Below are 14,607 nucleotides of genomic sequence, written 5' to 3' on the forward strand. Positions count from 1 at the left end.
CTAAGTTTCAATCTTTATCTCTCAAATCTTTATATTATTTTCTTTCCAGATCCCAGTTTTGCTTTAAAGAATTTTTGGTTAAGCACATAAACTGTACACTCTAACATGTATGGAAATACTTGTAAAAATAGAGGGAATCTGTATTTTGGACCAAACATTTGGAGCAAATATTTCAATTAATATATAAATTTTAAAGTTATAAATTTATAAAAGTACTTAAATCAGATAAGAAAGTTGTAAATGTAATATAGTGGTTACAATGTGAAAACACTTTCCACTGAACAATTTCCCTTCAGATGAATAGAATCTGCACTTTGACATATTTCAGGATAAAATTATTCCTAAAATTGAATGACTGAGATTTCATTTCTAAGCCTACCTCTCAGCAGTTTTTAGTACCTATTAAGCATGAATCAGTGCATTGTTCACTCACCAGATAGGGGCAGACTTGTGACCCAAGACCAAACATAAGCTCACACTGCTTATTGACATCATACATCGATCCAGGCAGTTGAGAGGAAAGTTCATATATTCTTCCGCTAGGTTTGTCTAGAAGACATTCACCATAACCAGTACTGTTGTACAAACAGGAACAAAATGTGAATTAATCATTCCTAATTAATTCATTGGGAGCATATTTACACTACGCTTACACATGCATATCTCAATGCAATTATGGGTTTGCACACACACATGACTATATAAAGAAATTAATTAATTGTAATTAATAAAATAAACTAGGCCACTTGATTTTTCTTTACTGGATTATATGTTATATCTACCAAATACAGCTTAGGGTCTTTGTTTTCTGACTGTCATTTCTCATTTTTACAATATGACAAAAAAAATGTTACTGACTAAAATTATACCTAACTTAACATTTTTTGAAATAAAAACTCCCTAAAATAAAGTGCGCCTGACTATTAAAATCATACTAAAGAGTTTTTCAATAACCAAGGCCATGATATTAACAAAATATATATATTAAAAATATATATATATTCTCTTAGCTTTACATTTTGAGGGTAACTTTACTGAAGCCATGAAACTACTCATCATCCAAAGAGTTAAATACTTGTCATTTCTGGAGGATTGAGGCCCTACAAGTCAGTTGTTAAAGCCAATAACAACACAAAAGTGGTACTTCAGCAATACTTTTTAAATGCTTTTCAAATTTACACAAATATCAAAAACAAAACAAAACAACAAAAAAATGCATAGTATTTATACTGGTACTTACTCAAGAAATTCTGTGATGTATTTTTGACTGCATTTTGACCAGGTCCATGGACTTGTATGGTAATTTAAAGTTGGAGCCATCACATGGTATTGATGTTTAATTCCAGCTTCTTTACATTTAAAACTGTCATCATGTGGCACATTGAATCTAAAAAGCAAAACAAACAAACTCCAAAACAAATTCAGCAGTAATTAACTGAAACACTTCTCTTGTAGCAGCAAAAGCTCCAGTTTTGAGTTTGCAAATGTCTTAGCATAGCAATGGGTCTCCCTTATTACAGCTATCTGACATTATGGCAATAATGCTGAACCCAGTAAGAATTTTACAATTGCATAATTCTTTAGTCCACCAGAAAAATCCTAACGTTTTGGGAGTACGACATATTAAATAACCATCTACTGAACTGAATATGCAGGTCATATCCAGACTGACCATAACAGATTACCCCAACATTCACATCATAACTCTCATTGTTCAATAACAAACTGCAGAGCACCTCAACATCATATATATGCAACTAATACTTCACCATACTTTGTAACTCAGTTTCAATATGATAAATGGCACGTCTATAAATGAACTTAAAGGATTATGAAAATCTAGCTACTGAGCTCTGAAATGCCCTTGTTACCTACACTGTGGTTACCTCCACCTCATGTAGCTAGAGTATAGCACCCTTCTGCCATCATTGATGAGGTACACTTCATAAAATAAAATGCTGTCATCTCCTCTTATTTTTCTATGTAAAGTATTTCTCTTTGTGTTACTCTATTGTATTCTGAAAGGATCAGAGAGAAAGAAGAATATTTCTGCGTGACGTTTCTGCATCTTTCCTTAAATTCCTATCAGGGCGAGAATGCAAGTGGAGTTAACAGGGCTATGTTTCACACCTACGATACCCATCTCAGTGTCCCAAACAGCTGATATGACAAAAGGGCAGAAGACGGCTGTATGGCCAGTATCTCCAATCATCCAGATTTATCAAGTGGCCAGGTTATAAGTCTCATGGATTCTCTACCTCTAGGTGGCTGGCAGACCTGACTTTGCAAGGGGCAAAAACAGCGACTGTTCTAAAAGGATGTAGCAGACTGCTCACTCTTAGAAAAGTAGAGCCCATCACTGGAAACTGGTAGTATTCAAAACGAAAAAAAAAAAATTACCTGCTGGGAAATAAGTACTTACACATGTCCAAGTTCATGCGCTATAGTAAAAGCAGCACTTAATCCATTTTCTTCACTTATAGAACAGCTGCGTAGTGGGTCACACATTGTACCTAGCTCTGCCAAACCTGCAAAATTGAATTCTTATATAAAAGCTTAATAGAACAAGTTCTCACATAGGAATGACTCTATAAATGAATGCTAAAGCACAAGACTTGAAAGTCATGCATAAACTATGCAACCAAATTTACATCAAACCAACTTACATCTGAGATCACAGTATTGAAAAGATTACTGTTTTTTGTTTCTCAATTAAATTTTACATCTATTTTCTGTTTTTTTTTTTTTTTTTTTTCCCTGTTTATCTCCTACAGTAAAATTCTCTTACAGATTTTCTCTTATAAGATCATACTGATTAAAAAAGAATAACTCACCTAGAGTATCACACTTCTCTCTCGCTCTGCAGATATCTTCCCTTGAAAGAAAAGATTTATTTGAAATTACTGGAGCAAATAAAAAGTACTTCAATATAAAGTATTTCACTGTTGCCACATTAGTTACAGCAATTGCAAATCTCCATTTTCAATTTTCAATCTTGCAGCACATTCAAACAATTTGTATTCTTGTGAAGGAAGTAATTTATATTCACAACACAACACTCACAATATTACTTGCTATCTAGCTTGCAAAGAATAAAAATTGATGTACTATTCTATTTCTCCACTATGTTCACAAGCATAAAACGCTGCTGAAAACGTGCAGATTCCAGTCTACTTGAAAATAACTTACACAGTGGAGCAGATGCCAAAATAACAATATATTTCAGGACGTATATCAAACAGTTTTAAGTGCTGGAGCGAGTCCAATTTGAACAACAGGTAAAAAATTAATGAAAAAGCAAAAAGAGAGAATATACTTCAGTGAATGAATGTCAGAACCTCCACTGAGGAAATCAGTGTACAACACTAATATTTTAACATTTTCCATTTGTAAGCTTTTGGCAGTTCTAATTATGCCTGGGCTATAAAGAGTTCCATCACTGCATCCTTTAGCGGATTCCATTATATTCAGCTTACTCGTCGAATGGTTGAAGAACTCATTTCCTTGTAACAATTTCATGCCTAAATAATTTTGGTTATCTTTAACATAAGCTTGATCAAATGCTTAATTACCAACACAGCACTGCAAGTCTAATTGCTCACGTATTGATCATCTGTGGTTAGGGAAATGCAAGATACTCTTTACTGACTCCAATTAACTATTAATAGTGTCTGTGGGACAGTTAAAAATGATGATGTAAGAAAGAAACTGAAGCATTTGTCTCACCTAGCTGAGTAATTCTGGCTATTTCAGATACCATACCTAGTGATAAGAACAGCAGTATCGTGATGAGAAGGGTGAGCATCATCCAAAATGTTTTGTGCTTGCTGCCATAAGCAAAAATTACGGAGTGTGGTAGCTGCGTTGAAAGTGATAGCTGGTCCTTCCTAAGCAAGAAATGTCCAAGAAATAAAAAGGGTTGTAATATTCACATACTTGCACTTACTACTTTGTCATTTGCACCCCTAATCTTCAAAACAATGACTGTGAGTGAAAAGGAGTCCTGAGTTGGACTCCACACAGGAGCTCACCCACACAAATTTGTTTGCAGAATCAGGATCTTAACTTAGCTAAAAGTAACCAGTCATGAGAACCCTTTTCTTAATCAATGTATCCTGTGTTAAATACAGAAAAATAGGGTAGCAGACATTTATAATAAATAAATATAAAAACATATACCTGAAAAATATGTATTTCTTACAATTTAAAATATTACAGCTGTTGGTGCTGAAAACTTGCAGTCAAAACCCTCTAAAAGTTGCCCTTTCCCAGTTGCATTTGCATGAGTAGTTATGTCAAAAGCTTTCACACAGTATCTGATTTAAGCCTGTTTAGGTCATCAGGAGGTGCTTATAGACACCTGGTAAAATATACAAATTAAATAAAGGCTCTGCAGTTAACCTCTGTATACATTCATTAAATATGCACTGTGCTATGAGTGCATTTAATATTTATTCTCCTTTTCTAGAATAAATTTATACAGTTAATTTTTTAAAAAAGTACTTAAAATACTTTAAAGTTTGGAATTATAATGCAAATTCATATATGTTTTATTCTACTGGAAATATTTTTATTTTTTATTTTTCCTACCTGTTCATTGTGGATTACAATTAACTTTACAATAACAATATTTATAAGATTTCCAATACTTGCATCTTTATAGATCGCTGCAACCTAAGGAAGAAGTGAGAAGATCAGAATATTAAACTCATCTGACAAATCGTATCATTTTGACATGCCAACAAGTTATCAAAAAAATAACTAGTTTGTATACAAGGGATGTCTCAGGCATCCTTTTTTACCTTTCTACCCAAGCCTTAACCTAAGATGGTACCTCAGAACAACTCACATTTACCACATACATGAAGGTCAGAATACACATGCATGATGTTTTCCAGTACTATTCTCCACACGAAAGGTAATTATCCTACCAACGTTTTCCTAAATGTTAAAAATGCCTTTTTAAAATATCCAAAGAATTACAATGTCATACTCATTTCCAAACACTTAGTATGTTGATAAGCTTAATGTAGCAAGTACACCTATTATACACTGGAAGACCTGGAGTTTATTGATAAAATATCAAAGACAGAAAGAGTAATGTCACTGGGACTGCCACAGACATAAGCTGGTTTACACAGATCATTTGTAGAATTAATACCTAAAATATCAGAGGGCTTCAGAAAGCAACTTTGAACCAATACATTTTTGCCTCTACTTTTCATAGAGGCAGGACTGAGTCGTAAGCCTGCACTGAAAACACACACGACACACTGCATAAAGGTTTCTTTACTCATTCATTTATTTGTATGTACATAACCAACAGGTATTTTTATATATAATATTGTCCTTGACACTAAAAACTATGAGCTGTTTCCATACACCAAACTAAACCATTTGTAGAGTTATTCTTCATAAAAGCAGTAGAAGTCTTTATTCACTCTCAAAACCAGCTTGAGACACCCCATCCATATGGATTCCACCATTTGGCTGAAAGCAGCTGTTGAATAAGCTAAATGAAAGCTGCCACCAAACACAGAAGCCCTGACCTTCCACCCCTCTGGCTTGTGCTGAGGCTGCAAGGCCACAAAAGGAATAGGATCAAGGAAATATCTAGCTGAAAACAGTATGTTTTTTTTTTGTTGTTTTTTTTTTTCTCCTATCAAGCTATATTGATCACCATGATCTCATTCCTGGTGCAGCCTCTCCAACACAAGTGCTGATGGAGGGAATGGTGCAGAAGAATAGGCTTCTTTCAAAGGTAGCCTACACTTGAACTGGCTCAAACAGCTTGCAAAACCACAGCCTTGCTCTCAGCGAATCCTACATACCTGAGACCAAGTAATTCTGCTAAAAGTTGGCACTGACAGAGCCCTGGCTCCCCATGACTGATATCATTCCTTTCCATACACTGGATCGAGTATAATGTGCAGCACTGTCCTTCATGCCTTTGTTGGCACACAAGCCGGATATAGAGGACTCTATAATAGCAGAGAAGGAGGCTGAGTTTTGTAACCCATGTGGAAAACATATTTCAGAGAAGCCCAGCTATCTGTCTGTTTCCTTCCATATGGACTGCATCCTTGGTTACTAACCAGCAAGTGCCCAATTATTCTGTGGAGCATCTCTCGAGCACATGCTGAACAGTTCAGTTAGGAATACAAACATTCAGAAGACCTTTATGAAAGAGCAGGTGCCTGTACAGGTATAGATCAGGCACTATAGATTTAAAAATAAGAATGTATGCGGAGGATGTTACCTGTGTTTGAACAGAATAAACTACCATTTAACTACCACCAAAACCACCTTTGAACAGCCACAAATTATCAGCCTCAAATGTTTTTTTTTTTTTTTCTGTTTTTTTTTTTTTTTTTTTTATAGTTTGAGATCCACTTCAATAAACCTAGTCAGGATATTTCTATGTATTTATCCTTCTTGTGAACGATCATAAACAGCCTAAGTACATTCCTGAATGAATTGTCTCTTAAAATACTGTAACGCCATTATCACATTCATCTCATGTAACAAGCATTAAGCTATCTGCCTAGCCTCGTTCGACAGTTAATGGAGAAGAACAGATGAACTGTCATCTAGACATGCCTATCTGAAGATACATATTTCGATATATGTATTTTCAAACAAAACAGTACAATAAATTATTTCATTTCTTCATCCACTTAACAATGGAGGGAGACTAGATGTCTAACTAACAGATGTATGAGATTAATTCCAGCCCAACTCTTTCAAGTTTTACTTCTCTTCAGCAAAGAAGAAACAGAAAACTGTTTGATACATCATTCCAAATTCATGTCAGAGAGGAATCTAAGATGGGACCTGAAAGGGTCTTTGACTTATAATGCACTCTAGAAGGAGAAAATTGTCCTGAGGGACTGACTCTCCTATCACTTAAGCTGATGTAAGAGCTACTTACACCATAATCAGAGAATTTGTTACAGCACAAACCTATACAAGAACACCATACACATACAATGTTAATAGATGTTTTATAGAACAGGTAACAAAGCCAGACTGTTTTATGTCTCGAGTACAATGCTGAAACAGGTATTGCTATAGAAATGCAGTAAACATCTTTCAGTTAAAGTAGGTAAATCAGTCTAGTTAAGAAAGCCTTCGTTTGGAACAGAATGCTCTGAAATTCAGGGAACAGCTCTATTTCACTGTCTGTCAAGAGCTGTCAAGTAAAGAGAAAAGTGACACTGGATACACTGAACAAATACTGATACAGGATTTGTCTGGTTCTACAAGAACATATTTCAGGTAGAATAGTAAAAGTGATTGAGGTTGGATGGGGTTTAACTAGATTCAGCTGACAACAATATCAGGAGTGCCTAAACTAGGACTATCATAATTTTCAGTGCAGCATTACCCTTCAGTTTCATAAGGGCCTCCAGTACTACGGTATGCGAGAGGAAGACTCATTTTTGGTCCCAGGTGACAAGAAGGATTTGGCCAAGGAGTCCAAGATGGAGCTTTCTTGGGATTAAAACTTGGCATTTCTTGTTCTCGTTTCTTATTGTATTCAATGGATCCTTCCTCAGATACAGCAACAGGTTTCTGAATAATCTGTTCCTGTTGCATAACTGCTGTTTGTTGAGGTTATCTGCTAGCAAAATCTGAAAACAACAGATGCAAAGAAACCAGCACAAAATCCAGCCAGGTGCCTTCCTGTCTGCCTACTGACACAACATCCGTGTAAAAAGTCTGAGCAAAGCACATCTTCAAAAGCCAATGCAAATTGCTCATACCTCAGAGAAGATGTATGATCAGACTAAGTGTGAGAGAAAAGAATATCTCATTGCACACCTGAAGAGCATCTGGTGTAGGACCTAAACAGCATATCCACACAACACCTGAGTTATCTACTGGCTAACTGTTTAGAGCACAGGTGAGGTCTGAAATCTTGTTATTCAGATATCTGAGGCCAGCAATTCTTGCCAGAATCTGAGGCATACTTTCTCTTGTACTGGACAAAGGTAAGCACCTGTTTCATGACCTCCAACCATTTAGTTGTTATTGCCACTGCTTTAGAAAGATCAAGAAGCCAGACTTTGTGCTGGTAATGAGATGCTCCTACCAGCGATGTACAGTATTTCCTGCAAGCTGGTTGAACGCATGGTAACAGAAAAATTCTGAGAGCTGAAAACAACAAACCAATCTCGAAAGATTTACCTAGGGAACTAACTATACAGGCTAAAATTATCAGCTGAGACTTGAAATGATAGATCAATGCAGGAATAGCCAAGTCCTGGAATATATGATTTCTTGTTTTATTGTAAGTACAGGGATAAGTGTTCCCTGCCCCCATATTCTAAGGACACCTCTTTCAATGGTTTTGTATTGGAAGCATTCATAAAAAAGGATGATGAAAGGGGATAGGAATTTGACAGAACACACCATGTCTTTACAATTTCCAGATCCACTTGCTTTATAGTGATCTAAATCCAGGCTTCACAAAAGAAGGAGATAACAGCCAAGACAAAGGAAAATAACTTTCAAGAGATTTTTCAGACTCTTGTTATGGGCACCTATCTCACTGAACAACAGCTCAGACCACACAACAAAGAAAGGCAAAAAAAAAAAATTAAAAAAGCAAGAATGAAGGTAGTTATCTTTCAGTGGAAGGATCACGGTTTTCATTTTCATGAAATTCCCAGTAGAGTTCAGCTTCACTTGCTGTCCTTGTTGTAGCTGTCCATTACACTGGAATTGTGAATTGTTACAAGCTGTCTTGTTCAGAAAAGGGGCTAGAACATGAGCGAGTACATCTAGAGGCTGGAAAAGAAGTGATATATCTAAACAGAATTGAATTTCTTTAGATCTTTTTCCCCTGAATACTGCATCACAAGACCTCTTTTTCTCTTCTTGTCTGCCACACGCAACCATGATACCAGGAGAACACAAACATTCATATCACTTGAAAGAAACATGATATCAGCTCTTAGCTCACGTCTTCTGCAGGCTCCAACAATCTCTTATTTATCGTTGTGGTGCTGAAAGGATGTGAGATATCCAGGACCTGGGAGATTTCTCCCTCACCTCTTCCATTGTCATATCCTGATTCTGCCATATATTTCGTAAGACCCCAGAATTGTCTGAGGTCATGAGATAAAGAAGTCATCACAGCCTTTACTGCCTCACTGAGAGAGAATAAGAAAAAGCTGTGTTATTTCTGCCAGTGTTACTCCTATTCTGTTCCCTCCATCTTTCCGATCCAAAGTTGTTTTCTTTGGAGGAACATAATACTGGTAGAGATTTCTCATGCAAACTTGCACAGTTACACCTACACAGCTCAGAGAAACCATTTTTTCCTGCCATTTCCTACTGTTCTCTCCAATCTACCATCCCCTGAGTTATTCAAGCACAGGTTCCAGCTGACTCCCTGTTGTGCTCTGATGGAGACAAAAAGAAAGAACACATCCCTTTTAAAGGCTGTCACCCCATCAGGAATGCCTCGGCTCTGTCCTGTCTGTAACTTGGGCACTAAGACAGCTGCAAAGATATCTCCTTAGTACTGTAAAAACTTCACAAATGGTAACTAAGTCATCACTGGCTGCAGTCTCTGACTGAAAACACACATCAAGGCTATAATCAGATCACATCAAATGGCACCACGCATGGCTCAGATGTCAAAGCATCCTTCCCTGTGAAATGATCTTTTCAGGTAGTTTCTTTCAGATTATTAAAGGAATAACTATGAAACATCTAATTAACAACAACAACAACACTAGCTAACAATAGTGGTAAAGAGCACTAAGAGCAGTGAATTATAAAGATGGGCAGTATGTGCCTGCTTATGTGCTGCAGAGTTTTTACCTGTGTTAGGTGACGGACCTCAAGATACAGTTTTACACGATGAGGCGCTACAGCATTTGATAGCAGGAGCAGGAAGTTGTAAGAGTAACCAAGAGTAACTGGAGCAGGAACAGTTGTAAGAGTAGTCAGTCAAGAAAACAAAAAGTGTTTTCTATATAGAGAGATATCTGTATGTCAAGATACAGTTTGTATGGGGATGAGCTTAAGCAAGAACAAATGGCTTTGTGCTGGCTCTCTACATTTCACTTATCTTAAGATAAAAAGCACTGAACGTGACTGCAGCATTAATAGCAATACACTGATCTGACTGAAAAGAAAGACTAAAATACAAGAGTAGGAGCCTTTCAGCAGTAGAGAAACATACTCATCACAAGACTTTGAACTCAAAAATGTATTTTGTCATTCAGATGTCAACTCATACAAAAGTAATATGATTAACCTACAATTTATTTCAGTCTACTGCCTATTTTAAAAATTATGACTATATGCTAGATTCAATAACGTTAGCTGTTCCTAAATGCTAGCCGGCATCTGGATATTTTCCCATGCTGTTATGGAAAGCTGAAATGTTAGCATGGACTGCTATGAAAGTCTAAAAACATTCTTTAAACTCATGCCGTATATATGAGGACAAAATCATTCAGCTGGTTTTTAATGAAAGGGGGCAGCATGCTGAGGCATGGATTCTTTCCACATAGAAAGTGGTTCAGGGTGTATGCTGCTGATGATATGCTGCCACTATGCTGTCAGAAGGGAAAAAAATATAAACAAGGCTAAACTCGAAGCATTTTTTTTCTGTTAAGAGCTGTTACTCAGTGCCTTACATTTTACACCTCAGTAAATTATAGTAGACATAAAATGTTACTAAAATGACAGTAGCATATCAATGGCAGTTTGTGTAATCTTTCAGATTTATACAGATCAAAGAACAAAAAAATGAAGAGTGAAAGCCTCCCTGCACAAATAGATGTGCAGTCCACATCAGGAACTTGATGAAAACAGAAGTATCAGGGTTTAATACCACTTAATAATGGTTCTGCTTTACCATTGAATAATATGATTTTATGATTCCACAAACCCCCTGCAAACTAAGTGAGCTAAATTGATGCTGTCTCAATCCTGTCCGTGAATGTGCGGTCGCCCTCCTGCCGCACTGCAGCCCTGGCACTCACGACCAGACAAGCAGCCAAGTCCACGCTGTGAGCTGGCCAACAGAGCCGTACCCCAGGTGGTTTCACATGTCACGTTTTCTTTTCAGAAAGAAAAGAGATTACACAGGTCTTGCTGCACACAGACTAAAAATAGACTAAGTCTCCAAAATAACTATTTAAACTGTAAATTTCTTTAAATGGGTCAGTACTAAGGTGCCCGATGGAGAAAAGGACAGTGCCACAAAGCGTATTACGGAACCAGATATGACAAGTCTCTGGTGTCTTTATAGTACACTGCACTGTTTTAATGAATTTTAATGAATTATTTCAATTTCTTTTTAAAAATCTCACTTTACTGTTAGGAACTTTGAACTGCTGCAACCTAAATGCCTAAGACGGAGTCCTCCAGCCACGAAATCTATTAAGACAGAACCTGCTATGTTAGTGCAACATTTAGAAGAACAAGAAGGAACATGGGGAGTTAAATGATTGCAGATTTTTTTATTAGTCATTTCACATTAAATAATGCCACTGCTTATTGTATTTCAATATAAAAATTTTGATAAAGTCCTAAGCCTTTCCATGGCAAAGCTATTCTTTGTACTTTCAAATACATCCATCAACGAGCAGTAAAAAGCATTTCCAAGACAGAGTAAATACTACGAATGCTTATTCCAGTTTAAATGCATTCCAGTTGCAGTTCAATGGGATTACTCGCATGCTGAGAGTTAAGCCTTTTCACGTTGAATTGGATGAGTGACAAGACACTTAAAACCCTAAAAATATTTAGCAGTATATTTTGATTCTTATTTTCCACCCATAAAAAAAGAAGTATCCTATAGCAGCAAGTTTACTCTTCTGGTTTTGTTGATGTTTAAAATAAGAATTAAAAAAAAAAAAAAAGAAAAACGAGCCAGGATCTCAAAGGTTCTTCTGGGAGCTAGATATCTAAGTTTCATTAAAATTTAATGGGATTTATATGCTTAAACTTTAGGTTTCTTTAAAATCCAAGCCAAAACTGGATATCCTTAGAAGTTTCAGAATGGTAAGAGCAAAATATAATGCTTGATTCATTTAAAATGTCAGCAATCTGACAATTTCCTGTAACAGTAGAAGTTGCTTGACCAGACACAAGTACCAGTTAAGTTTAATAATCAAAGCTATCTGTAGAATGGTAGAAAGGATAAAATTTAATAGTTTCATTTCTTCCTTTGTGGGTAATGAAATAAGACTAATAAGGGTTCTATTTCAAACACGAATAGGCCGTGCATCAAGAAAATACCCACTGGCACATTGATGAATTCTGATATAGATTACATTGCAAAGAGTGGTAGTTACTTACTTTCCCATTCTCCACATTTATTACTAGCTTTTTGAAACATAAGTATTCTGGGGCATGAGAAGGAAGAAAAGATAGTGAAGATAGTATCATCATATGCATATATTGGATTTGTTTGACAAAGCAACGTGTATGCATGTAGAGGGTTACACCAGATGACCTTCCAGAGGTCCCTTACAATTTATATTACTCAGTGATTCTATGACTATTTGAAATGCTTAAAGAAGTAGAGGACACTGAGCTGGGATACGTACTCTTGGGGGGAAAAAATCACTGGACTGTGAAGAAAAAATTTCCACAATTAGGATCCAGTTTTATATTTCCAAGAAGTTTTGCATTTATAAAAGTGAAGTATTTCTACACAAAGATAGAAACAAGCTTCTGTTTCAGGATTACCTCAGAACTAGCAGATGTGCATGTGGAAAAATAGCTACTAGAAGATGCTAATTATACATTTTACTGAAAACTATGGTAGATAAAGACATTAAATTCACACTAAAGGTGTAGCCTTTTTGTTGTATGCCATTACCTCAAAGCCTGCAATAAATGACCTAAGCCCTACTTCTACAGTATTGACAGGTGCATGCACGAATGAAGTCACCAGATTTACAGCAAAGAACTGGTGGTTTTTCATTCATCATGTATGTGTTAAATGTTAATCTTAAAAACAGCTTATATAGGCTCTCTTTAGAAGCAGTTATACAGTGAATACCCTATTTAGTTAGTAGAAGTCCAATTATGTGAGTGAAAAGACACAGGAAACAAACATCATAAGGCACAGTGGTTGAATGAATGACCTCTACAGATGCGGGAACTGTATTTGCTCTAAACAACAAAAATTAAATGTATAATTTTATTTAACTGTAAGGCTTTGTAGAAAAACAGCTTCTTTAAAATAATGTTTCGACTACTTCATTTTGATTTGTAGTATAACTGTATATTAAAAAGTAATTTTATAATAATGACGTCTTTGGGACCGATTGTTTCCAAATGATTTTCAAACTGAATTTGTACTTTAAGTTAAAGAGGAAAAAACATCTTCCAACAGTGATTTTTTTTGGTCAGACATAACCTTTCAGACCTTCACAGCACTGCTAGTATAAAAACTCAAAGACGAAATTGAATTATTAAAAACCTGAAAAGAGAGTCAGTATACATTTAATTTTCATAATTTTCTTATAAAACAAACAAAGAAAATTCCATCCAACTCTGCTATCGTGCAGTGATAGCAGAGTTCTGAAATTATATAAGAAGCTCGGAAGCTCTACAAAAAAGCAATAAAATTTTATTTAAGCATGATACAGATGTTAGCCATACTTCTTGAAGAAAAACGCAATTTTCTTTGTAAGACACAGAGATAAAGTGTGCAACTGCACAGGATGAAGGCAACATTTAACAAGAGGTTATAGTCTTACTGTAATTGCATTGTAAGGTGCACAATAGGGAGAAAACACAGTTTTTACATTTTGAAAATCCCCTTCCCCCAACCTCCTAATTTTTAAAAATAATATAAAGTTTTTCTGTGTAAAAATCAATGGGGCACATTAAGACTTCTAAACTTGGATGCCTACATCTGTGTAAGAAGTGACAGCACTTCTGTCAGCTGGTCATCTAGTCATAACAGTGAAGAGAACTCAGTTCAGTTGCCTGCCTACCTGTATCTAGTGTCATTTCAGATGCTTTCAGATATTTTACCCCTACAAAGAACTAGCAGGTATGACACAGTCTACACAAGACCTGCACACCTTTGTGAAGCAGCAGCTGGGGCCAAGGTGGATATCCAATCTTAATCTGTTTCATAGAAGTAGCCAGTGCCAATTAATTGAGCCCTGGGGTAACTATTGAGCTATTCTGTTCATCCAAAAATAGATATCCATAACTAGTCAAGTGAAGAGTTCTCTTATTTAAACCAGATACCTCCACAGAAACCTAAGTGTAAGCATCTTCATTTGCAAGCCCAAAGGAAAAAATACAGCTGTCATCTAAACTAAAGAAGTTTAATTATGTAAGGACACAAATCTAGAGATTTGGACACAAATTATAGAGAGTATTCTAGCACATGTTTTAATGAAAAACAGTTCAACAGATGTCATAGCAAACCTTTTGATTTTACAGAGCATGTTGTACCGAGTTCTGAACCAATACGAGAGGTGACTTTTAGTTGAGCGTTTTCTGTGTTGAATTCTTCCTTGAACCAAATGTCAACTCAGAATCTGACCAATAGTAATTTGAAGTTACTTGAAAAAGTAGGATTACTATAATCAAGCATTTTTTCACAATGCT

At 36.0% G+C, this 14,607-nt stretch overlaps 1 protein-coding gene across 6 annotated transcripts in view; it reads right to left on the bottom strand.

The window, feature by feature from the left end:
• The window catches only part of ADAMTS20 (ADAM metallopeptidase with thrombospondin type 1 motif 20), a 93,565-nt gene that overhangs the window by 59,465 nt on the left and 19,493 nt on the right, over positions 1-14,607 (bottom strand). For all 6 annotated transcript variants that reach the window (XR_004751371.1, XM_035328269.1, XM_035328262.1 and 3 more), the window contains 6 exons: positions 4,591-4,674; positions 3,763-3,887; positions 2,835-2,875; positions 2,423-2,528; positions 1,241-1,387; positions 434-575 (listed from right to left, as the gene is read on the bottom strand). Coding sequence is in view for 5 of the 6 variants with exons in the window: in XM_035328269.1 (XP_035184160.1) it covers positions 434-575; positions 1,241-1,387; positions 2,423-2,528; positions 2,835-2,875; positions 3,763-3,887; positions 4,591-4,674 (645 nt within the window). In the remaining variant the exon portion in view is untranslated. The remainder of the gene's footprint in view (positions 1-433; positions 576-1,240; positions 1,388-2,422; positions 2,529-2,834; positions 2,876-3,762; positions 3,888-4,590; positions 4,675-14,607) is intronic.

This window comes from Oxyura jamaicensis, chromosome 1 (genome assembly GCF_011077185.1).
Source record: "Oxyura jamaicensis isolate SHBP4307 breed ruddy duck chromosome 1, BPBGC_Ojam_1.0, whole genome shotgun sequence".
NCBI lineage: Eukaryota > Metazoa > Chordata > Aves > Anseriformes > Anatidae > Oxyura > Oxyura jamaicensis.